The sequence below is a fragment of the Apostichopus japonicus genome, chromosome 14, assembly GCF_037975245.1.
Source record: "Apostichopus japonicus isolate 1M-3 chromosome 14, ASM3797524v1, whole genome shotgun sequence".
In the NCBI taxonomy this organism is placed as follows: domain Eukaryota; kingdom Metazoa; phylum Echinodermata; class Holothuroidea; order Aspidochirotida; family Stichopodidae; genus Apostichopus; species Apostichopus japonicus.
The window spans coordinates 12,546,472-12,573,809 of record NC_092574.1 but is presented as its reverse complement, the minus strand read 5'-3'; the positions used below and the strand labels follow the sequence as shown (position 1 = coordinate 12,573,809).

The following is a 27,338-nucleotide window of genomic DNA, read 5'->3' as shown; positions in this document are numbered from 1 at the left end:
TTTTCTTCAAATATATATTTAAGTATTAAAATGAAAGGCCCAAAAGTGCCTGGGAAATTATAAACAAATATTAAAATGGGCAAAGATAGTTTGGCTAGGAGGGGAAACTGTGAAAAAGAATGAAAATGATTTAATCAGCCGACAGCAATGATTAAAACAATTCCACGACAATTTTTGTATTCAAAGCAGGTTAGGCTATGGAAGAGGCATCTGCTATGTATCATTTTATAGGCCAATTGTGTCTGTGTGGTTTGTGAAAAAAAAGTCACAGTTTTTCCAGTTCGATTTGAAGCATTGGTTGAGAATTAATGCAACCGTATGTACTATCGTAAATGAGGTACAGTTGTCTCACCTGTCTCCTATCCTATCATGTGTCTTGCAGCTGGAGACTGTCCTTTGGGCTGCGGAACCGGGCAGTGCGGTGACCAGAATGGATTTATCAGCTGTATCTGTCCAGAGCCATTCTATGGCCCAACCTGTGCACTTAGTAGGTCATTGTGTAGTACTAGTGTACCAGATTCATTTACTCTTTTATGATGCAAATTAATGTGTTCAGTGGCATGCATAGCTGGTCATAATGATAAAGTAATCATGTGTTTCTATTTTATGCTAGGCATTTCTCTTTTGCTCATTTAAAAGCAGGGATTCCTTATATTCATAGAGTTCTTCTTTGTTACAGTTCTTGAGTTATGTAGACCTCTCGTACCTTAATGCTGTGGCAGGCCCACCTTTTGCATCTTATGCTACATTTAACATCAGTTAAAAAAATTAAGAAGTCCATATAAGTCTATGGAATCTACACCTTGATAGGTTTTACTAGTTTTCTATGTGTTTTTCCTTACGGTAAATAAAAGCCACATACAAAGATTACAATAGCTCATTACACCAATTATTCTATTTGACTGGATTTTAGAAGTAAAAAATGAAACATAAAAGAAAGTTCACAAGCATTAAAGGTAACTACTGACCTTGCCTTATGTGTTTAGTGGAAATGGAGTGTTTCTGTGAATTAATGAATTAAACATATAACTGTGCATGAAACATCCACATTTTAAAAGGATGTACTCATCCCCAGAAATCAGTTTTTAATTTATTTTTTGATGCTGAATACATAAACAATGGAAAACTTGAAGCTACATTGTTTCAATATAAAACACATGGAAAACAACTCAAAGTCTTAGTAAATCATTTCAGATGTCGTACTCACAGGAAAACAGTATCTCAAGGACTATGATTTACATATCATTTCAAACAAGAACGTATTTTAATTCAGGAAGAACTTCTGTTTTTTAAATGTATTAAAATGTTAGTGAAGCGGGTAAAAAAATGCACTACATCAGGCTATAAAGTTTTGATTTGTTCCTCGTTAATCCTCTCTGAGTCATCTTTTGTTTTTGGTGGCTTTTTAATGTTTCGTCTCATCACCAGCACGAAGTTCTTGCGAGTTTAGAGGAGATCCTCACTATAAGTCGTTCGATGGAAGGCGCTTCGATTTCCAGGGGGAATGCTCTTACACACTGATGAATTTTAATGCCCCTATGTTCCCTAATGTACCAAGCGTAACGGTTTCTGCTACTAATGAGCCTTACTTTAACGGTGCCTCTACTACAAGAGAAGTCATTATTGAGTTTAATGTAAGTTCACATGGCGTAATAATATCGATTTGGATTGTCATAAGGAATTGATATTGATTTTAGAATCGATGAACGTGCCAAATTTCTTGCAAGTACATGTGTGAACAAACAGTGAGTGTTGTTGAGGAAGGCAGTAATTAAGCAACATCTTAATTGCTATGGCACACACTCACACAAATGGTCTCTTGAGTATGATGTGGTGGAATGTTTGCACTGACCCTATGTGTGACTCTCTTTCCTTGAACCCTATTCTAGAGAACAAACACATGGAGTGTTGACAAATACTACGGTAACAACAAAGTTCTTTTTAGACCATCCCACTTATTCACCATTACCTTTGATGTGTATAATAGTGTTCCATGCTTGTCATTTTCATTGCAGCCTTTGGATGATGGAGATACTATCATGCTTCTTCAAGGACGTGTTGTCACTGTGAATGGAAATGTTGTTGATCCCCCATTCATAGGAGATCAGTATGAGATTGTGGACTCTTTCGGCCTTGTGGTGAGTAAAAAAAATATCAGTTCGTACAATTGGTCCCTAAAAATAGGGATTGTCTCTGAACACCTGCAGTTCCTTTGAAACTGTAGAGCATCATTACAGTATGTCCTATGCAGCCTGGCTGCATGATGCTGCCAGCCCCTCAACATCCTACAGTTGACATATCACAGGCTTTTCCTGGTGGCCATGCTAATGCAGGAGAGTACATGTGTCGCAGGCTTGACTAGGTATATTAGGATCTTATTGATGACCAATAGTTTCTAGTAAACCTTCTATGATACATTGTAATACAATTGTAACTAACGATGAGTGGAACACCATGAAACACAACTTTATTCGTCTGTTTACCTGTAAACATTTGAACAGAGAAGGAAAGCATGATAACAAGTACTGCAATTGTGATACAAAATCCGTCAGTTGCAAAGAAATAAAAATTAGAAAAGATATTGTTCACAGTACAAGCAGTTGCAATGGCAAACTGTCCTTTACTTTATATAGAAAACTAGATCATCTCCACAACTTTAACATTTAAAATAATCTTCACCCTTTTTTCATTGTTTTTTCATTTTTGTAGCGTCTCATCACACTCTTTGGTTTGGAGGTTGAATGGAATGGAGTGTATGATGGTGTCATCTACGTGGATGATATGTATCAGGGTGAACCCATACTTGGTCTTTGTGGTCGATTCGATGGCGACCCAGGAAATGATTTTTCCAATCAGTTCGGTGCTCTTTTAGCAGTGAGTTGCCACAATCTTAGTAACTATTCATGAATTATTTATCAATCAGTTCGGTGTTCATTTACCAAGTAATTAGCCACAATCTCAGTAACCATTCATGAATTATTTATCAATCAGTTTGGTGTTCCTTTACCAGCGAGTAGCCACAATCTTAGTAACCATTCTTAAATTCATCCATGAAAGTTCTAACATTACCGTCTTCACCCTTTTGTTGAGTTATAGTAGTTACACTACACAAATGTATTAAATTTGAATGCTATTGATTTATACCATTTTTTCATTCAATTTTAAGTATATGAAAGGAGTGATTTCTTAACTGCATAACTGTTGCTTAAGTTTGAATTTGGAAGTGTAAGGAAAGGTATTCTACCTCGGGGGAAAATACTTTCTTAATAAGCAACACATATATGAGAGATATAACTAGCTTGGAAATTATGATCAGATACTGGAAGAGCAAATTCATTGTCTCTATATTCTTTATTATTATGATGGGTTAATCTTAAACTCATAAAGGGACAGACGGTTGTTGAAAATTGGCAATGTTGGTCATTTGGAAAATTTTTAATGTTTTTATCTGTTTAATGTTCCTATCCAGATATGAGATAACATGTAGAAATTACTCATTCAAATGACTGTGAATGAATGGTTGATTTAGTACTTGAAGTTGTCAACATATAAACTGTTTTAATTAAATTGCCAGGCACACGAATCAAGTTTTACTCTGATGTCCACAGTTTGAATTTCTCGCTCTTGTAGCTATGTCTAAGATATATCCCACAGTGTGCAATTGACATTAATGATCCCAATGAATACTTTCATTTTCTAGGATGCTAACGCCTTTGGCGCTGCCTGGCGAAATAATGATATCGCACCGATAAGTTGTACAGAGACATTAGAACCTGTCAATCCATGTGACAGTAATCCTTTGCTCCAAGTGCAGGCCGTTCAGATATGCCAGATCATTCAAGATACAAATGGTATGTGTTTCTACTCTATGTTTGACTCATAGATAAATTAATATTCAAAAATCTGGAAATATGCTCTATCATGCTTCTGCATCGTCAGCAATGATGTTGTGGTGAATGCTACTTGAAAATGTAGGACTAGTATTCCAGTATTCAATATTCAGCAATAATAGGGTGTCTAGTATTCAATATTCATCAGTAAATAGGTGCCATCTATTCAATATTCATCAGTAATAAGGTGCCCTCTATTCAATACTCAACAGTAATAAGGTGCCCTCTATTCAATATTCATCAGTAATAAGGAACCCTCTATTCAATATTCAACAGTAATAAGGTGCCCTCTATTCAATATTCAACAGTAATAAGGTGCCCTCTGTTCATATTCAATGTTAATAAGGTGCCCTCTATTCAATATTCAACAGTAATAAGGTGCCATCTATTCAATATTCATCAGTAATAAGGTGCCCTCTATTCAATACTCAACAGTAATAAGGTGCCCTCTCTTCAATATTCATCAGTAATAAGGAACCCTCTATTCAATATTCAGCAGTAATAAGGTGCCCTCTATTCAATATTCATCAGTAATAAGGTGCCCTCTATTCAATATTCAACAGTAATGAGGTGCCATCTATTCAATATTCAACAGTAATAAGGTGCCCTCTATTCAATATTCATCAGTAATAAGGTGCCCTCTATTCAATACTCAACAGTAATAAGGAACCCTCTATTCAATATTCAGCAGTAATAAGGTGCCATCTATTCAATATTCGACAGTAATAAGGTTCATCAGTAATAGGGTGTACTCTATGCAATACTCAACAGTAATATAAAAATATTTATAACTTGTGCTAGTAGATGAAACTATTATGATGTCTTATGGAGATAATTTCACTTTTTTGTATCCCTTTGTTGAACTTTCAGGCCCATTTGGCGACTGCATAGTGGCTCTCGGTTCAGTTGAAGTGCTTGCTCTGTATAATAATTGTTTGTATGACACCTGTTTCACACTTCCTGACACAACAGACCCAAGCATCTGTGGCAGTATAACAACATTTGCTCAGCAATGCCAAAGGGCTGGTGTAAATATTGCTGGATGGCGAGCATCACTCTCTGTTGCAGATCTCTGTGGTAAAGTATCTGTACAGCAGTTTGACAAGTCCCATTGGGGCAATTATCTTTCATTTGAATTCTGTGTGAACTGTAAAAGTATGTATTATTTTATGCACTGATTATGATGTTATAGTGGAATGGTAAACTCAAAGGAAAATTGAAATGAATTTTCAGTGGTTTTTTTTTCACTAATTTGAAGAGGGAAGAGAAGCAGAGAATTTTTGGATTAGAAGAAAGTAAAACAAGTGAGCAATGGGGTTACAAATCCTGCCCTCCACCAGCTGAAGCATCTAACCCTTAGCTGATTACAATCACTCTTTGCTATCAGTTTTAGTTCATTTGTGTTGGGTAGTTCAAAATGATGACCGTTCCTCAGGTGCTCATAACATGAGATCTTTTAAACTAGTCAAATTGTGTTATTAAAAATAATTGTTATTAGTAAATACTGTTGTTTTGTACTAGCTCTCATAAAAAAAAAAAATGAAAAACATCATACCACTGGACATTAGGAACAAATCCTCAAGGCTGTTTTGAATTGTAATGTTTTGACATATATAATGAACAAACCCACAAAATAATGGTTATGATAGTGATCGCAAACAACCTGAGCGTTGGATTAGTTTGATCGAAAACTGGTAAGCCTTTGTCACTCATTCTGTTTGGGTTTTCAAAATTTAATTCATATTTCCCCAGTTACTAGTCCACTTAAATGAGTTATGTATTTACATGATAGAATATTATTTCTGGGGATAAAACAACAATATTTCAGATAGCAGTGTATACTTCTTTCAAAATTGACAATTATGATTATAATTAGGCCTAAATTTGGTATGTAAACTAATAGAAATGACTAGCTTTAATTTTCTCCAAATATATTTGTCATAAATACCCACAGTAAAAATTGTGATAGAAGCAATGGAAGTGATTTAAAGATGTTGTTAACAAGTTTAACAAACACTTTACATCTTCATATCTTTATACGTATGATAATATAAATATTGCACAAAGGCCATAAAGTAAAAAGTAATATGCATTATTTAACCGTGTCTGTTTGAAATCTCCATAGACCCAGAGTGTCCCAGTGGAGCTATTTTCAGTGATTGTACGAGTGCCTGTCCTCGTACCTGCCGTGACCTCATCAGTAATGCAGATCCCACTTGCAATACCCCATGTGTAGAGGGTTGTGAATGCTCACCAGGACTGGTCTGGCAAGGTGGTATCTGTGTTCCTGAAAGTCAGTGTGGATGCTTCGATCCACTGACTAACCAATTTTATGCTGTGAGTAGCAGTGCCTAAAAATCGTCCGCAATCCCAAATTTGCTGCCAAAAATCCGCATCCCAAAAATATCAAATTTGCTGCCCATGTTTATTTAAAACAGCAGTTTGTATACCACACACTTTTCTTTGAAGAATGGAATCATGATATAGCCTCATATAAATTCCTTTTGAAGCCATACAAAAAGACCTAATTGCTATAATAGTAATTAAAGTTGTTTGTTAGTGACCATTTCTAGAATAATCATTTTTGGCATATATCGGAAAGTATGGTAATCATGGTATTTATTTTTTATTTGTTGGCAATCATTAAAATAAAATAAAAAATCTTTGAGTGTCAGATTGCTGTTTATCACCACTTCATCATAATCTGCTCTTACCTCATGATGTAATACAAGAATTGCCTGAGAATCATAACTAAATTTAAGTGGAGTTTGAACCTTTGTTGTTTAAACTCATGAAAAGTATTTGCCAAAAATTTAGCAGATTGAAGAAAGGTTCTCTTAAGCTTTGTGTCAGAGTTTGGGGTGCTGAGAGGCATGCAACATCCTGCTGCTAGGATGGGGTAGGTCATTGTTATGATTGTGCTTCATAGTTTTACACACGAGGCACTGCTGAGATAATCTCCATTTGTTTGATGTTGATTCAACCTTGCCACTGCAGAAATACTGCAGGTACGTCCGTAGCTTTTGTTTTCATTGTGCTCATGTGAGAGCCAAGGAATTGTGAATTATTGCTTTATAATTTCTCCTCTACAGCCTGGGAGAACATTCCTTCAACCTGGTTGTTCACAGCAATGTTTATGTCAACCCGGAGGCTTGCTAGATTGCACAATGGCTGCTAATTGTCATTGTGCAGCTGAATGCAATTTAATCGGAAATGCATACGAATGCGTGTGCCCGTTCCCCTTCTTTGGCGATGGTTTCACCTGCTCAGGTACATAAAATGAATCAATTTTGAAGGTCTCTACTTATGAACTGTATGTGTCATTATTTTAATGGTATTTGTCCTATCTGCCACAAGGTCAGTTACGTGTTAAGGATAGACAAAATAAATCAGGAAACCGGGTTTAATTGATGACCTTGAGGAAAACAGAATTATACAAAACATTTTATTAACTTGAAAGAATTGAGGTTAACCGTTCTTTCTCTCTCTCTTAGGTGTATGATCTTTCATTCTATAACGATACTATTTGTTCCTCTATAAATCTGTGTTCAGGAGTGAAACCTGTTGTTTATATATTGTGATAGAGTTAAATCTCTGCCAAATGATCATGTTTGTTTCTTAAAGGGGCTCATCCCATCAGACTTTTTGTTGTATTATTATGCATCATATGTAGAAAATCATTTATTAATAGTGCATACATTGCTTCTTTTCGTATTAAACTAGGTTCAAAGATAATGTGAATAAAACCTTTAATTTGCTCTATCTTTGTTGTCACCCAAATTGTTTTGTATTTATTTAGTCAATCCTTGTGTCATGAACGATCCATGTATACCACCTGCCATATGTCAAGCCACCTCTACAGGAGCCACATACTGTTCCTGTCCACCTGGAAGCTTTGGAAATAATTGTCAATTAAGTAAGTATCTTATTGGTTGCAAGTATAGCAAGTATACTGCTCCACTGTCATCAATACTTATTTGAAAAGATTACAGTGTACTGTAGTCACTGAACAGTGTAAAAGCCATAATCTGTATGAAGTATGCAATCAAGTCAGGATTGGATATGCTACCGATAAAGTTTACAGAGAGGCCTTGATATTCATTCTGTGTACTTGCACGGTATTCAGTACAGTATGCCAACACATTTATATGTATTTGTATTACACCCCAATTCATGTGGTATTCAGTACAACACGGCGACACATTCATGTGGTATTCAGTACAACATGCTGACGCATACAGGTGGTATTCAGTATAACATACTGACACATTCAGGTGATACTCAGTACAACATGCCGATACATTTATGTGGTTGGTTTTCAGAACGACAGGCCGATACATTAATGTGGCATTCAGAACAACATGCCGATACATTTATGTAGTTGGTATTCAGAACAACATGCTGATACATTAACGTGGTTGGTATTCAGAGCAACACGCCGATACATTTATGTGGTTGGCATTCAGAACAACATGGCGATACATTAACGTGGTTGGTATTCAGAACAACACGGCCATACATTTATGTGGTTGTATTCAGCATAGGCGATGCAGCCCAATTGATTTGGGGGGGGGGGGCTGTAACGACTTGCCTGAAAAAATAAAACCAAGTTTTACATGGCATGCATCGGTTATTACATCGCATGCCAATAACCTACAATCATTTGCGGTGTTAATACCCTTCCATATTGGTTAGAATTATTGGGTAAGTGGTTACAATAATAATGACAATAAATATATGTTCATTGAAAAACTCATTGCAAATTATTTTTCTTTCAGTTAGGTGCCTGAAAAATTTTCAGCATATTGCCCGAATTTTCACAAAAATATTTGGTTGTGGGGTCTGCAGCCCCCAGCCCCCCCTCCTCCCCCCGCATTCTACGCCTATGGTATACAGTACAACACGCCCATACATTTATGTGGTTGGTATTCAGTACAATACGCCCATACATGAGGGGTTTCTTTTTCCCATTATGAACTGTGAAAAAGAATATTCTGATCTTATTTTCTTGTCTTTACAGTTCGTGAGTACTTAAGTTCAAATTGTTTTTTTAATATGGACATAGTTTCCACATCAATTCGTAAATAAGCCTGTGACTTTCTTTTGCAACAGCATCCGGGGAATGCTGGGCCATTGAGGGGGAACTGTTTGTCGCATACGATGGGGAGGTTTTACCTTTCTATGGTCAGTGTGAATACAGACTGACTGGCACATGTTCACAGACTGTGTCAAATGCCTTTGATGTTCATATCACTCTAAGCGATGACCCGAACACCAGTATGTTCCAGAATGCAAACCAAATATCAAGCATAACAGTTAACGCTGGGACAGAGGTAACTTTACTCATCTTCTCATCACATCAGAAAAATGTTTACAAGTCGGTGGGGGGGGGGGGGGGTTGGGGTGAGAAGAGGGAGAGGCTGAAGGGAATAAGTCACATTATTTTCCATATTCTTGTTCATTCATTTTAAACCTTGCATGAAAGCACGTGTACAACATAGGATATATAAATTTAGTATTTTAAATAAAGAAAACTAGAATTTACTGGTTACTTGGCCAACTTATTAATGACTGCCAAGTTTGAAATGCCTTCCACAGGCTGGAAGCAATGGTATAAAGGTGCATCCTATGATATTTACAGTGTACTACAACTTCAAATACTTTGCTATGAGCATGTATTACAAATTTGCATGTTTAAAACACACACAAGTCACATGAAAAGGTCTCTTGCGACTTTTATACATAAGAGATATATGACTATTGGAAATGTTGAGTAAACACCTTATAGTGTTTTCTTTTGTACAGTGCTTTTAATACTGCATATAATGATCAGTATGGGGACGGCTTACAGATTAACTAGCTAATTAGGTAATTATTCCCATTTTCTGATGAACAGAAATCATTGACTTTACACAAAACAAGCTCATTCCATCATATTCCATCCTTCCTTTTCATCCATAGAGTGTTGTTGTGACTCGCATCGACTCTCCACCAAGCTTTACCATAAATGGTATGGAGTACACTGTTGTTCAATTAGGGGATCTGGAGATAGTGGCATGGAGGCTATTAGACAGAGTGGTGAGAGTTGTTTCTAATCTAATTTTAAAAGAATCTTTTGTGTCCAAAAATGAAATTACAAGCAACAAGAAAAGATCATTGTGTCAGTATATGTGTTTGAGTTTGGGTCAGTTGTCTATGTGCCTCTGTGGTCAACAGTGCTGTGTCCTTTTTGCATGTAGTGTGTTGAATAGACATGGCAAAACTCAGAAGAGTTTCAGAGAGTGTCCATGTGTAAGAAGGAAAAGACTGTCAACTCTAAAACTCTACACTACAAACATGCAAACGATGACCATGAAACGAGACAATTAGCTAAATGATCAAGGGTACATTAAAGGCTAAAAGTAACTTTAGACACCAAACTAAATAGATTAAATAACTTATCTGTTATTTATGAAGGGCCCTGGCTAGCATTATTGGTAACAACAATTTGTACACATACTGTAAGATAAGGGAATGCTTCATCATTACATATACTTGGAGTGTTCCCTGTGAATCCAATCAAAGAGCAGCTGCAAGGAACCATGAAATGTTTTCATTCTGGTTCTTAATCCTCCAAATATTTAGCCTGAATCCATTTAAGCAATTGTAATGATGTAAAATTCAAATGGAAATTTAATGCAAATAAATTGTAAAAGCCAAATGTAGTTTTCAGTCTTGTTTTTAGATAAACTAAATATTATCTGATCTCGCGATTCCTGCAGATCGTGTTCTTGAGCCGGGGTGTCATCATCTCTTTCACGCAAACCAGTGTCCAGGTCACGGTGTCAGCTGACTTTACTAATGAACTTTGTGGCATTTGTGGAGATATGGATGGCATTATCAGCGATAACTCGGTAAGAATGTTTGAAGAGCTAATCCGTTGTTATTAGTTACTATACGGGACAAATATGTATTATATAGACTGTACCCTTCCACTCATCCTTACACTATGTATGCATGTATGCAGACACCATGCTAGCATCGACTGTTATCCTTCCACTAATCCTTACACTATGTATGCAGACACCATGCTAGCATGGACTGTTATCCTTCCATTAATCCTTACACTATGTATGCAGACACCATGCTAGCATCGATTGTTATCCTTCCACTAATCCTTACACTATGTATGCAGACACCATGCCAGCATCGACTGTTATCTTTTCATTAATCCTTACACTATGTATGCAGACACCATGCTAGCATCGACTGTTATCCTTCCACTAATCCTTACACTATGTATGCAGACACCATGCTAGCATCGACTGTTATCCTTCCACTAATCCTTACACTATGTATGCAGACACCATGCCAGCATCGACTGTTATCTTTTCATTAATCCTTACACTATGTATGCAGACACCATGCTAGCATCGACTGTTATCCTTCCACTAATCCTTACACTATGTATGCAGACACCATGCCAGCATCGACTGTTATCTTTTCATTAATCCTTACACTATGTATGCAGACACCATGCCAGCATCGACTGTTATCTTTTCATTAATCCTTACACTATGTATGCAGACACCATGCTAGCATGGACTGTTATCCTTCCATTAATCCTTACACTATGTATGCAGACACCATGCTAGCATGGACTGTTATCCTTCCATTAATCCTTACACTATGTATGCAGACACCATGCTAGCATGGACTGTTATCCTTCCATTAATCCTTACACTATGTATGCAGACACCATGCTAGCATCGACTGTTATCCTTCCATTAATCCTTACACTATGTATGCAGACACCATGCTAGCATCGATTGTTATCCTTCCACTAATCCTTACACTATGTATGCAGACACCATGCCAGCATCGACTGTTATCTTTTCATTAATCCTTACACTATGTATGCAGACACCATGCCAGCATCGACTGTTATCCTTCCATTAATCCTTACACTATGTATGCAGACACCATGCTAGCATCGACTGTTATCCTTCCACTAATCCTTACACTATGTATGCAGACACCATGCTAGCATGGACTGTTATCCTTCCATTAATCCTTACACTATGTATGCAGACACCATGCTAGCATCGACTGTTATCCTTCCACTAATCCTTACACTATGTATGCAAAAGCCATGCTAGCATCGACTGTTATCCTTCCACTAATCCTTACACTATGTATGCAGACACCATGCTAGCATCGACTGTTATCCTTCCACTAATCCTTACACTATGTATGCAGACACCATGCTAGCATCGACTGTTATCCTTCCACTAATCCTTACACTATGTATGCAGACACCATGCCAGCATCGACTGTTATCTTTTCATTAATCCTTACACTATGTATGCAGACACCATGCCAGCATCGACTGTTATCCTTCCACTAATCCTTACACTATGTATGCAGACACCATGCCAGCATCGACTGTTATCCTTCCATTAATCCTTACACTATGTATGCAGTCACCATGCTAGCATCGACTGTTATCCTTCCACTAATCCTTACACTATGTATGCAGACACCATGCTAGCATGGACTGTTATCCTTCCATTAATCCTTACACTATGTATGCAGACACCATGCTAGCATCGACTGTTATCCTTCCACTAATCCTTACACTATGTATGCAAAAGCCATGCTAGCATCGACTGTTATCCTTCCACTAATCCTTACACTATGTATGCAGACACCATGCTAGCATCGACTGTTATCCTTCCACTAATCCTTACACTATGTATGCAGACACCATGCTAGCATGGACTGTTATCCTTCCACTAATCCTTACACTATGTATGCAGACACCATGCTAGCATCGACTGTTATCTTTTCATTAATCCTTACACTATGTATGCAGACACCATGCCAGCATCGACTGTTATCCTTCCATTAATCCTTACACTATGTATGCAGTCACCATGCTAGCATCGACTGTTATCCTTCCACTAATCCTTACACTATGTATGCAGACACCATGCTAGCATGGACTGTTATCCTTCCATTAATCCTTACACTATGTATGCAGACACCATGCTAGCATCGACTGTTATCCTTCCACTAATCCTTACACTATGTATGCAAAGCCATGCTAGCATCGACTGTTATCCTTCCACTAATCCTTACACTATGTATGCAGACACCATGCTAGCATCGACTGTTATCCTTCCACTAATCCTTACACTATGTATGCAGACACCATGCTAGCATCGACTGTTATCCTTCCACTAATCCTTACACTATGTATGCAGACACCATGCTAGCATCGACTGTTATCTTTTCATTAATCCTTACACTATGTATGCAGACACCATGCTAGCATCGACTGTTATCCTTCCATTAATCCTTACACTATGTATGCAGACACCATGCTAGCATGGACTGTTATCCTTCCATTAATCCTTACACTATGTATGCAGACACCATGCTAGCATGGACTGTTATCCTTCCATTAATCCTTACACTATGTATGCAGACACCATGCTAGCATGGACTGTTATCCTTCCATTAATCCTTACACTATGTATGCAGACACCATTCTAGCATGGACTGTTATCCTTCCATTAATCCTTACACTATGTATGCAGACACCATGCTAGCATGGACTGTTATCCTTCCAGTAATCCTTACACTATGTATGCAGACACCATGCAAGCATCGACTGTTATCCTTACATTAATCCTTACACTATGTATGCAGACACCATGCTAGCAATGACTGTTATCCTTCCATTAATCCTTACACTATGTATGCAGACACCATGCTAGCATCGACTGTTATCCTTCCACTAATCCTTACACTATGTATGCAGACACCATGCTAGCATCGACTGTTATCCTTCCACTAATCCTTACACTATGTATGCAGACACCATGCTAGCATCAACTGTTATCCTTCCACTAATCCTTACACTATGTATGCAGACACCATGCTAGCATCAACTGTTCTCTTGAACTTCTGATGTACCATATAAACTGGATCATTCCACTAATCCTTACACTATGTATGCAGACACCATGCTAGCATCAACTGTTATCCTTCCACTAATCCTTACACTATGTATGCAGACACCATGCTAGCATCGACTGTTCTCTTGAACTTCTGATGTACCATATAAACTGGATCATTCCACTAATCCTTACACTATGTATGCAGACACCATGCTAGCATCAACTGTTATCCTTCCACTAATCCATACACTATGTATGCAGACACCATGCTAGCATCGACTGTTATCCTTCCACTAATCCTTACACTATGTATGCAGACACCATGCTAGCATCAAATGTTCTCTTGAACTTCTGATGTACCATATAAACTGGATCATTCCACTTATCCTTACACTATGTATGCAGACACCATGCTACCATCAACTGTTATCCTTCCACAAATCCTTACACTATGTATGCAGACACCATGCTAGCATCAACTGTTATCCTTCCACTAATCCTTTCACTATGTATGCAGACACCATGCTAGCATCAACTGTTATCCTTCCACTAATCCTTATACTTTGTATGCAGACACCATGCTAGCATCAACTGTTCTCTTGAACTTCTGATGTACCATATAAACTGGATCCTTCCACTAATCCTTACACTATGTATGCAGACACCATGCTAGCATCAACTGTTATCCTTCCACTAATCCTTACACTATGTATGCAGACACCATGCTAGCATCGACTGTTCTCTTGAACTTCTGATGTACCATATAAACTGGATCCTTCCATTAATCCTTACACTATGTATGCAGACACCATGCTACCATCAACTGTTATCCTTCCACTAATCCTTACACTATGTATGCAGACACCATGCTAGCATCGACTGTTATCCTTCCACTAATCCTTACACTATGTATGCAGACACCATGCTAGCATCAACTGTTCTCTTGAACTTCTGATGTACCATATAAACTTGATCATTCCACTAATCCTTACACTATGTATGCAGACACCATGCTAGCATCAACTGTTATCCTTCCACTAATCCTCACACTATGTATGCAGACACCATGCTAGCATCGACTGTTATCCTTCCACTAATCCTTACACTATGTATGCAGACACCATGCTAGCATCAACTGATCTCTTGAACTTCTGATGTACCATATAAACTGGATCATTCCACTAATCCTTACACTATGTATGCAGACACCATGCTAGCATCAACTGTTCTCTTGAACTTCTGATGTACCATATAAACTGGATCATTCCACTAATCCTTACGCTATGTATGCAGACACCATGCTAGCATCAACTGTTCTCTTGAACTTCTGATGTACCATATAAACTGGATCATTCCACTAATCCTTACCCTATGTATGCAGACACCATGCTAGCATCAACTGATCTCTTGAACTTCTGATGTACCATATAAACTGGATCATTCCACTAATCCTTACACTATGTATGCAGACACCATGCTAGCATCAACTGTTCTCTTGAACTTCTGATGTACCATATAAACTGGATCATTCCACTAATCCTTACACTTTGTATGCAGACACCATGCTAGCATCAACTGTTCTCTTGAACTTCTGATGTACCATATAAACTGGATCATTCCACTAATCCTTACGCTATGTATGCAGACACCATGCTAGCATCGACTGTTATCCTTCCACTAATCCTTACACTATGTATGCAGACACCATGCTAGCATCAACTGATCTCTTGAACTTCTGATGTACCATATAAACTGGATCATTCCACTAATCCTTACAATATGTATGCAGACACCATGCTAGCATCAACTGTTCTCTTGAACTTCTGATGTACCATATAAACTGGATCATTCCACTAATCCTTACACTATGTATGCAGACACCATGCTAGCATCAACTGTTCTCTTGAACTTCTGATGTACCATATAAACTGGATCATTCCATTAATCCTTACACTATGTATGCAGACACCATGCCAGCATCGACTGTTATCCTTCCACTAATCCTTACACTATGTATGCAGACACCATGCTAGCATCAACTGTTATCCTGCCACTAATCCTTACACTATGTATGCAGACACCATGCTAGCATCGACTGTTATCCTTCCACTAATCCTTACACTATGTATGCAGACACCATGCTAGCATCAACTGTTATCCTTCCACTAATCCTTACACTATGTATGCAGACACCATGCTAGCATCAACTGTTTTCCTTCCACTAATCCTTACACTATGTATGCAGACACCATGCTAGCATCAACTGTTATCCTTCCACTAATCCTTACACTATGTATGCAGACACCATGCTAGCATCGACTGTTATCCTTCCACTAATCCTTACACTATGTATGCAGACACCATGCTAGCATCAACTGTTATCCTTCCACTAATCCTTACACTATGTATGCAGACACCATGCTAGCATCAACTGTTTTCCTTCCACTAATCCTTACACTATGTATGCAGACACCATGCTAGCATCGACTGTTATCCTTCCACTAATCCTTACACTATGTATGCAGACACCATGCTAGCATCGACTGTTATCCTTCCACTAATCCTTACACTATGTATGCAGACACCATGCTAGTGTCAACTGTTGTCTTGAACTTCTTATGTACCATATACACTTCCACTAATTATTTATTGAAATATGCCTATCACGTGTGCCATGATACCACGGATTTGCTCTCTGAATTGGTTATTTTGTACTACATATATCATGGTAATGTCAAATTTCTAACTTTCTACAATGGTGTAATATCATGTAAACACCAGGCCAGCAACATCTAATTTCCTGATGTGTTATAAATCATGCCAACACAACTTGCTTGCACATTAAAGTTTAGTTTTATGTCTTGTTTTGCATTCAAAAATTGGTAATCTAGCTTTTGTTTATCCATTTGGTTATATGTTAATGTAAATATATATACATATATATATATATATATATATATATATATATATATATATATATATATATATATATATATATATATATATATATATATATATATATATATATATATATATTGATTTGAATTATTCAAATAGTTAAATCATAGAGTTAAATCATAGAGTTAAATCATAATCAAACGAAATCTAGAAGCAATTGTAATGGGAAGTTTTCGCCACACTTTCAGTTGATTGGAATGTCCAGCTCATATCTTCTCTATCTTTTCAATCTCTTCATATTTAGGCCGTGTTCACACCGTTAGCTACTTGTGCAATTATTACTGAGAATAATCCCTGTGGGGATCTGGATGCCAGTAGTGTTACCATAGTTCAGACCAGATGTGGAGAAATATTAGCAGGCCCTCGTAAGTCTTTTCATATTTTCAGTTCCAGAATAGTACCAGAAAATTGCTATTAAATCATGTTGAAAATATCAGTCAAAGCTGGTTTCTAACCATGAATGTTTCCACATATTTTAGAGATGTGGAGGGAGGTAGAGAGGTATAGTGCTACCTTTACACTAAACTACAATCTTCCTCGAGGTAGTATGATGATAACTTTTGAAGGTGATTTAGTCTTGATTGCTATAAAGGCTCCAGAGCAAAATATAATTGTATATGTATTGTTGCATTAGATCTACATCTGCAGATGACTAAAGAAAATTTAAAAATACTTTCACTTAATTTCTATGGCAGACATTTGTAATATAATTTTTACAGATGAGAAAAACAGTTAGTTATGCACAGTTAGTTATGAAAACCCCCATATCAATATCTGGTCACTAATCTCAGATGCAGTTGACTGGATGCAACCTACATTTAGTAATTGAAAACTCCTGTATCAATATCTGGTCACTAATTCCAGATGCAGTTGACTTTTTAATATGGAACCCTGAAATGAATCAAAAAATGTGATCTCTGATATCGTCATGGAAGATGATCTGCAAATAAGAATTACTTTCCTAACACGATCTGCTTTGATATTAATTTATCATGTGGAAGTTTTGCTCTATAGCATTCTGTGTTCTCTGTTAATGTAGAATTCATCAAAGTGGATGTTTCTGAGTTTTAGTTGTTTATTTTTCCAGAAATATTTGTTGGATATATTATTGTAATGTTATAAAGGAAAGCAGAGGTATATTGTTAGCTCAATTTGTGTGGATGACATCATTTCACTGTGGTTGTTGCCATGGAGGTATTGAATTATCACTATGTTTGATACATTGAGACCTTTGCCATACAAATTGCTGTGAGAATGTGCTTTGACCTAAAGAAGCAAAAGTTTAATTATCGTATTTGTTCTTATTGTTTCCACAGCCAGAGAATATCAAGAAAAAGTTATTATATGAATAGTTATAGTCTTTAATTATTACAGCTAGTTGTATTATAAATAATATTACACATTAAAGTACAAAATGAACCTTTGAATGTCTTTCAGCTCTCAGCAACTGTCCAGCGACATTAATGTCTCAGTGCCTTGCAGCTGGTTGTGCTAATTTTCCGGAACCTGCTGCAATTTGCGCATTTGTGGATATTGCAGATAAACTGTGTCAAGGGTCACCACCATTAATAACAGATTTTCCCTACTGTGGTAAGCAATAAGAAGGCTGATCATTTTAGACAGTTTTAATTTGTTCATTATGTTAATGACCTATTAAAGGAATCCCATATCCCTCAATGTGTTTGCAAGGATCTATTTAATTTGGTAATTTGTTTTTCTTGATCTGCTGGTGAGTGGGGGCGAATTACCACCAAGTAAGGGATGGAACATTTGATAACAATCTCTATGTAACCATTTCTTTGGCAGTGAGTGGGGGAAAATTACCACCAACTAGGGGATGGAACATTTGGTAACAATCTCTATGTAACCATTTATTTGGCAGTGAGTGAGGGTGGGGGTGAATTACCACCAACTAAGGTATGGAACATTCGGTAAAGATCTCTATGTAACCATTTGATTGCCAGTGATTGAGGGCTGGGGGTGAATTAACACCAAGTAAAGGATGGAACATTCGGTAAAGATCTTGATGTATGTATGTATGTATGTATGTATATTAGATCCTCCTGCAAGCAGGAACTCGCGAAGAAGCCTAATTGGCTTATCAAAGCCGCAAGCTGACCGAAGTCAGTCTCTGACATTCATATTTAACGTCCATGATTATGAATTGTTAATTGTCAACACCTCTGTAACTGGACGACATACATTAATCTGGGAGTGACTCGAACCGGGGACCTTATGATTGAAAGGCACCGGTGTTAACCACTGAATTAATACTCTATGTAACCATTTCATTGCTGGTGAGTAGAGGGTGAGGTTGAATTACCACCAACTAAAGGATGGAATTGGAACCCTAATGTGACTGGCTTAAAGCATGTTGTAGACGAAAGCTTATTTATTTTTTTCAAATAGGTCGTTATCCCCTAGCCCATTTTTCATTGTTGTTTACTAAGACAAAGAAACAGGTAACCTCTCATCCATGCATGCTTACTGGTTAGTAATTCCTCATGGATTAAGTATAGTTACATATATGATACATTATATGGTGTAACTTTCCTTTATGTATAGTCATGTAATCCATGATCTTTGAATTTGTTTTCTTGGCTGGTAAATATTAAGGATAATGAAGCCGAGCTTCTGGGTTTTTCAACGCTTTTTCTAAATTGTTGTTCTTGTATTTGATACTATAGTGCCGGATTGTGGACCCTTTGCTCTATTTTCCACCGACATTGCAACATGTGAAAGGACCTGTAATGATCCATTCCCACTGCCAACTTGTCCTGTGACGCCCATGTCTGGTTGTCAGTGCGACGCAGGCCGTATTCTTAATAATGTCGGTGCATGTGTCCTTCCAGCCCAGTGCGGTTGTCTACAGCTCAGCGTTTACTATGAAGTAAGTGCCTGATAAATTAAGCTCTTCCATAAAAGTGATTGTAAACATTTGCGTTATTGTAATTTCAGATATGTCCACACTGCATGTAGTCCCTAGCTTGTGTAGAATATTCAATCATGCTGCATTGGCTGTGTACTTGAATGTTAGAATATTGCCTTCATAACAACAAAGTCACAACAACAAAATTGCCTTAATGTAACTAATCAGTTTCAACATCAACTCTCCATTTAATAATCATTGGAATATGCCAGAATTTTGTGACCATCGAGCACAATAATTACATTTAGAAAGTTTCATGTTCATTTTTCATTTCATTGCTCATGAAATATTAAAGGGGTTGTTAATTTGATATGATAAGAGTCTGAAAATTATATATTATAGACCATAACTTTGTCAAATTATGGATCACAGTGGACTATTTGAAGCATATATGCAAACTTTGGTCTGACTTGAGGCTCAATAATACTACATATCTTTCAAAGTTGAAGTTTCAAAGATTGAGTTTAAATTTTTTGCATCTCTTTTCCTCTAAGATTATTACATATTAACCTTGGTGCCTGATAATGCCCATGGCCAATGTTGACAGGTGTAATGATTTTAATGACCCCATATGTCATATTTCATCCCCCCCCCGGCCAGCCACTTTATGCTCTCCTCCTTCTCCCCCCACACTAAACATCCTTAGTCACAATAACTGTACCAATGATCATGTCTTGTAAATTCATATCAAAAGCCTGGGCAGACATACTATACTCCAAATTGTGATCAGCTGTGCATATGTCAACTTGGAGGATTTGCTAGCTGTACTCCTACCAATGGTTGTCCTTTACTGGCTACCTGCATAGAAATGCCTGGACCAGAGTTTATTTGCCAGTGCGATCCTGGTTTAAGACTTGAAAATAATGTGTGTATACGTGAGTAAAATTTTTTTCTAATGACCAGACTCAATCTCTTGGGCTTGAACCAGGCCCTACAATATCTCTGATGGGGTGGTACACATCTATATTTTGCCACCCGAATGACAACTCAATCCATAGCCGAGCCTTTTTCTTTTCTTTTATACTTTTGATATTTTGTAATATTTAATTGTGCCTTGGTTTTACAAATAAATCAAAACTAAGGTAATTTTTGCTTGATCTTTTGCACTCTATATGGACTAACGAAGACTTATAGCTGTAATTATATAAATCACATTGCGTAAGGTCAAAAGAGTACTACTTTTGCAAATTAGAATTATACTGAAAGCAAATTTCTTTCTTGTTTTCCTTTTTCTTTTTCAACATGGAGGCTGTGATTTAGAGGAGTAATTGTCAAGTTGCATAATTATAGAATTAACTGTCTGGATGGTGCATATCATATTGTTGTAAAGGTCATATACATTGCTGAGATACTGATAATTGAATATTATTGTAAAAAGTTAAATAATAGATAAACTGGTATCTGCTCTTAATAAATTATATGACACATGTTAAATGGCCTAGTACATGATAATTTAATTGTAACGATGATTATGCCTTTTGTTTTGAATTTTGATTGCAGCCGATCCATGTGTTGCTGCTCCGTGTATGAACGGAGGAACATGCAATCGACTTTCAGACACTGAGTTTGAATGTTGTTGTCTGCCTGGTTTTGATGGTGTCAACTGTGAAATAGGTATTTACTCTAGACTTTCTTTTGGCTCTCCCACAATTGAAAACTTAATCTAGGTATAATTATGGTATATGCTCAGGGTTTAGCTTATTATCTATAATCTATATAACTTGCCCCTAACTTGAAATATGTTGGTTGTGTGTAACCAATTTTGACAAGCTAAACATTTCCAACTATTCCAAGATGTTGGACCACAGTAAGGGGTCTGTGATATCATCTGGATAATTGCTCTTCAAAAACTTTACTTCAATTTTTCTGTATTTAGAATTTCATCAAAATGTTATCTTTTTTTGTTTGTAGAAATACTTCTTTTCATCTGTTGATAAATGATTGAAAATTATACAGAAATACATAGACATTTTCAGCTGAAGTGCCCTGATGACACCATCCAAATCTGCTGGTGTCAGATGCATTTGCAAATTATCACAAACTTCATGCTAAGCAATCAACTTAAGCCACTAGAAATATTTGTAAGCATTGTGAAGGCAAAATGTGTTTTGTCAAACACAGCTGAAAGTAGTACTATGACAGACACATTTTGTTGTGAAGTCACCACGTGACTATGGTGAGTTATGCAAGAGTGGTGTTAGTCACATGATAGGGCCACGAACCCTAATTTACGAAAAGGTGAAAACAATTTGGATAAAACCATAAATCTTGGGTGCTTGCTTGCTACAGCGCAAATAGTGCTACAGTACTACGCAAAAAATACACAAAAATATTTGTCTTTCAATAAAAAATGTATACCAAAAAGATGTATTGGTATGGTAGATGTGAATTGTTTTCATTTCTCAGCAGCTGCTTTAGTATTATACATTCTACTTCCCCTCTCTATCTGTTATTTCATTCTTGCATCTGATTGGCTGATATGACATCATGTGACCAATCTTGACCATCTGTTATTCTTCAATAATTGATAGTTTCCTTCATTAGTATGCACAAACCCGTAGAAAAGCATCAATTTTGGAGGGAATAGAGACTCTTTGTTGTTGCTAGGCAACATGGTGCAGTGCAACTTTCATGTTTTCAAGGGCACTGTGCTGACAAAGTACACCAGACATACAATATTCTGAAAATCAAAGCACTTTTCCAGTGATCTGTGGCTGCCTTTGATTTGTGAATCAGCCATGTCAGATATGGTTTATACTAGTTCATATTTGGAAAGCCAAAATGTTTGTTAATGCTAGCCTCATCAAAAAAATAATGAAAGAAGGTGTTTACAAACTAAATTAGGTCTTCTGTACTCATAAGTATGCGGAACTGAAAAAAAAAACACTTTAGTATATTTGATATCCTCAGGAATATAATGGCATACCCACAATGTCTCTTCAAAAATCTTTTCTTGCCTTAGTAAACTGTTGTAGCCTAGCCTATTGGTTTTTCATTGGTAGTCCTAATGTTATGCCTAGTTGAACAACTCATTCCAAACCAGCAACCTCTTCCAAGTAAATGGGAGTATTACAATTTAATGCTTCAACAGTTAAATGAGTTAGGCTAGCCTTTTGAGATCTCGTTAAAGGCCTAAGCTATAACCGAATCACAAATGATGATTGAGGTAAAAAAATGAACTGACAATCTCTCAAGTGATTTGATCATTATATCTCTGAATAAGAAAAGGAGCCTAGGTTAATAGGCTATAAACCTACTATAGACCTACAAAACAAACCTGTTTGTAACAAATGATGAGCAAAGAGTCCCTACTTATCAACTATTTTTCATAATAACTTGCAGCCTTCAGTCACCAATGAGGGTAAATGCGAACAACATATCTTTGCTGTAAGGGTCTTAACCTAGCGTTAATCACTACATTTTGCAAACATGTTTACAAATTTGTTTTGTAACTTTTATGCTACCGTCAGTACATGTTGTCAATTCTTGTGTAATCTTTGACAGTCATGACACCACACCATACACAGTAAACATATCAGCTTTTGCACACGTTATGTACCTAAACATTCATTGTTAAGTTCAAGGCAAAAAGTCACTGTCTTTTTCTTTGTCGGGTCAAAATACAATCAAACAGAATTTATGCAAGAGAAACCATCACAAATCCTTTTCTTTCATTGGTCGTCCTGTCATTGTACGTTTTTCGTAAATTTTGGAGTGTGTAATAGGAATAAATTGCTTTAGGCTGCCTGTTTTTGGCTCAGAAACTGTCTTGACCCTATATTTAAGACAATAACAGACACGTCTGCTCCTCATCCGTTATTCCCCACAATTTAGGGTCTCTACTGTTTATTCATCAACAACAGGCAGCCTTATAAAGCAGTTTATTCCTTCATCAATGTATGAAATCATTTAATAACATTCGTTTCAGTCAAAGAATTTTGACAGAAGATAAATAATGACATTCTACCAAACATGCTTGTGTCTTTCAATATCTTTCTCACAGAATTCGGAATTTGTAAAATCTTTGGTAACCCGTTCATTCAGACCTTTGACGGTTTTGGGTATCATTACATTGGCGGCGGAGATAACTGCCAGTACCTCTTAGCAACTGGTGCTGGTTGTATCACTGACAACAGTATCGTCGGTGTGCAAAACTTTCAATTGACTGCATCATTCAGACGAGGTTCCTCTCCCTCAAGCGCTCTGCTAGGAAGCATCACCTTCACTGCTACAGGCTTTGTGAGTATTAATACTAAGAGGTTGACTTTTATAAATTAGAAATGTGTTTAGGAAACATGACCTTCACTGCTCCAGGCTTTGTGAGTATTAATACTTATAGCTTGACTTTTATAAATCAGAGTACTAATACAGGAGACTCTAACTGTCATATATTTAAAGTTGAACATATTTGTAGCACTGCAGTAGTTGGAACATTGGACCAACAAATAACAATCATAATGTGTGTTCTTCAGTTGAAGCTAACACAAAGTTCAAGGGTACCAAGCCTTAGTTTACAGGACAAAATCTTGTTACTGCTCTGTCATCTATCTAGGGTTCAAAACATGAGTACCTACTATTGTTGCATTGTAGTATCATCCATTGTTGATCTTGATATATATGACTTACAACCATCATTGGACAGGTTCTGTGGTAGTGTACGTATGAACAACATATGTGGCTGCATTTTTAGACACTGTAGCTGCCTTCATTGTATTGCTTTTCAGTATGTAAACACTTTTTGGAGTGGCATTTTTAAGCTACACACCAAAAAAGGAAAACATCGATTAAGATTAGGATTAATTTTGCCTTCCTTTCATTGGTCTGACTCAAGAGCCCTTCAAGTGTAAAATCTGTTGCTAGCTGATGGAATCTGGTCACAGTGGTAGTGAAATCACATAGTGGAAAGATAAAACTAAACCACACATCAAGATAAAGAGATCATCTTTAACGTTTGACATCTGAAAGAATGGCTTCGACAGATGTTTGTTCTCTTGGCCTTGTGAACCTTGATAGTTGATAAAAGTTCCTCACTATAATGAATATCATGATTTGTTTGAATTAATTACTAGTTTGAATTGTTCTTCCTCAGCCAACCATTCAAGTCTTGACTGGAGGTATCTTGTTGTTGAATAACGTTCAAGTGTTTATGCCGGTTCAGTTTCCTGGAATCCTGATAACTGGTGTCTATGACAATATTGTAAGTATTGCATGTTAGCATTATCTGAGTGACAGCTAAGTTTTACAAATATTTTATAATTTGTAAGTGATAACAAGTTCCTTGTTTATGCATTATTCCATTTTTGCCCCCCCCCCCTCCCCGCCAAAAAAAAATGTTTAAATGTTGGTTTACAATTCTGTCAACTTAGTCAGCTGATTTATTTCTATTTCTTAGAGGGGAAGTTTGGAGCAAGGGACCATTTCTGATGAGAAAACTATATATATTGCTTGAGATCATAAAGTGGTTTGAGCCAATTAAAAGCCTTCTTCGAATGGCAGCACCTATCCATCATTGTTTTATTTATGACATCATGATTATCCAAGCAATTAAAACACTTATTTTTATAGGCCAGGGCGTTAACTTTGCGTAAAAGTGGACAAAAGTTTTTTGCTGCTAATTTCTCTATTTTTACATTTTAAACTTAGCTCTGTTATAGATTTGAATCTTGTCATAAGTTGTTATTTTTTCATCTCATGTAGATGATGCTTTTAATGTGGATATTTTGTGATTATTTTTTTTTTCTGTTTTTGTGTATTTGTTGTTTATTTAAAAAATGACTGATATAAAGATCTTTGAAAGAAATGAATGAATCTTTTAAATTATTTCTTTTAGATCATTCGATTTGATTTTGGATTGAACATTGTCTGGAAGGAAGGCTATGCTTTCATCTACCTCAACCCAGAATATGCATCGAACACCTGCGGTCTATGTGGTAACTTTGATGGCATTGTAGGCAATGATAACACGCATAGGACTACTGGAGCCGTAAGTAAATCTCTAACCATGACATAATTATTTACAAAATGATAAGAGTATACTGATATTAAATATTTGGTTTTGTATCCATTGTTCTTACACAAATCATGAACTAATAAATGCAGAGAGATTGTTTTTGCAATGTAATTGAGGGTTCCATTTCATACTTCCATATTAAATAATATAACATAAATGCTGGACATGCCATGTTGGATTGCAATGTGTTACATGCAGTCTTGTTAAAAAACAAAGTTGCTGTAAGTAATTAAATTTTACTGAATAGCATAGACAAAGTGCATTGTGTATTTTATATACAAACATTATTTACATGCTATGTTGCTATCTTTAATACTGTACCTTTGTTGAATGGAAAAGTGCTTTATACTCATTAAATCGGTTATGTAACAACCTTTACATATATTTTCTACAGTTGACATCTGTGAACCTTTTCGGTGACTCTTTTGAAACCGGGTCCTGTAATTTGCCTGCGGCTGTGACAAGTGGTCAGGATCTTTGTTTTGGAAAACTTACTGATACAGTGGCTGAAGCTGAGCTACTTTGTAGCAGTTTCCAAAACCCAACTGGTAAGGTTTGAATGCTTAATACCTTTTACTGTATTAAAGTTTCATGTTTATCAAATATGCTTTTGTAAGGAACCCTTTAAAGCAAACTAAATATGGTATATTCCCTGTTATACATTATGGTTTTTATCCAAAGTACCGTTTCTCTCGGTCTAGTCATATTTTGGGAGTATAATTTTATCCAAAGTACCATTTATATCTGTCTAGTCATATTTTGGGAGTATAATTTTATCCAAAGTACCAATTCTCTTTGTCTAGTCATATTTTGGGAGTATAATTTTATCCAAAGTACCAATTCTCTTTGTCTAGTCATATTTTGGGAGTATAATTTTATCCAAAGTACCAATTCTCTCTGTCTAGTCATATTTTGAGAGTATATAATTCAAAGTACCAATTCTCTTTGTCTAGTCATATTTTGGGAGTATAATTTTATCCAAAGTACCATTTCTCTATGTCTAGTCATATTTTGTGAGTATTATTTTATCCAAAGTACCAATTCTCTTTGTCTAGTCATATTTTGGGAGTATATAATTCAAAGTACCAATTCTCTTTGTCTAGTCATATTTTGGGAGTATAATTTATCCAAAGTACCAATTCTCTTTGTCTAGTCATATTTTGGGAGTATAATTTTATCCAAAGTACCAATTCTCTTTGTCTAGTCATATTTTGGGAGTATAATTTTATCCAAAGTACCAATTCTCTCTGTCTAGTCATATTTTGAGAGTATATAATTCAAAGTACCAATTCTCTTTGTCTAGTCATATTTTGGGAGTATAATTTTATCCAAAGTACCATTTCTCTATGTCTAGTCATATTTTGTGAGTATTATTTTATCCAAAGTACCAATTCTCTTTGTCTAGTCATATTTTGGGAGTATATAATTCAAAGTACCAATTCTCTTTGTCTAGTCATATTTTGGGAGTATAATTTATCCAAAGTACCAATTCTCTTTGTCTAGTCATATTTTGGGAGTATAATTTTATCCAAAGTACCAATTCTCTTTGTCTAGTCATATTTTGGGAGTATAATTTTATCCAAAGTACCATTTCTCTATGTCTAGTC

The 27,338-nt window shown here is 36.4% G+C and overlaps 1 protein-coding gene across 2 annotated transcripts in view; it reads left to right on the top strand.

The window, feature by feature from the left end:
* Window positions 1-27,338, top strand: part of LOC139980290 (IgGFc-binding protein-like) — a 157,216-nt gene that overhangs the window by 104,622 nt on the left and 25,256 nt on the right. For both annotated transcript variants that reach the window (XM_071991838.1, XM_071991837.1), the window contains 21 exons: window positions 383-487; window positions 1,429-1,634; window positions 2,016-2,138; window positions 2,710-2,874; window positions 3,701-3,851; window positions 4,761-4,967; window positions 6,016-6,227; window positions 6,983-7,160; window positions 7,690-7,806; window positions 9,003-9,223; window positions 9,852-9,968; window positions 10,652-10,783; window positions 17,037-17,157; window positions 18,230-18,382; window positions 19,480-19,682; window positions 20,416-20,596; window positions 21,222-21,335; window positions 23,725-23,960; window positions 24,811-24,918; window positions 25,552-25,704; window positions 26,126-26,279. In XM_071991838.1, the coding sequence (XP_071847939.1) occupies window positions 383-487; window positions 1,429-1,634; window positions 2,016-2,138; window positions 2,710-2,874; window positions 3,701-3,851; window positions 4,761-4,967; window positions 6,016-6,227; window positions 6,983-7,160; window positions 7,690-7,806; window positions 9,003-9,223; window positions 9,852-9,968; window positions 10,652-10,783; window positions 17,037-17,157; window positions 18,230-18,382; window positions 19,480-19,682; window positions 20,416-20,596; window positions 21,222-21,335; window positions 23,725-23,960; window positions 24,811-24,918; window positions 25,552-25,704; window positions 26,126-26,279 (3,357 nt within the window). The remainder of the gene's footprint in view (window positions 1-382; window positions 488-1,428; window positions 1,635-2,015; window positions 2,139-2,709; window positions 2,875-3,700; window positions 3,852-4,760; window positions 4,968-6,015; window positions 6,228-6,982; window positions 7,161-7,689; window positions 7,807-9,002; window positions 9,224-9,851; window positions 9,969-10,651; window positions 10,784-17,036; window positions 17,158-18,229; window positions 18,383-19,479; window positions 19,683-20,415; window positions 20,597-21,221; window positions 21,336-23,724; window positions 23,961-24,810; window positions 24,919-25,551; window positions 25,705-26,125; window positions 26,280-27,338) is intronic.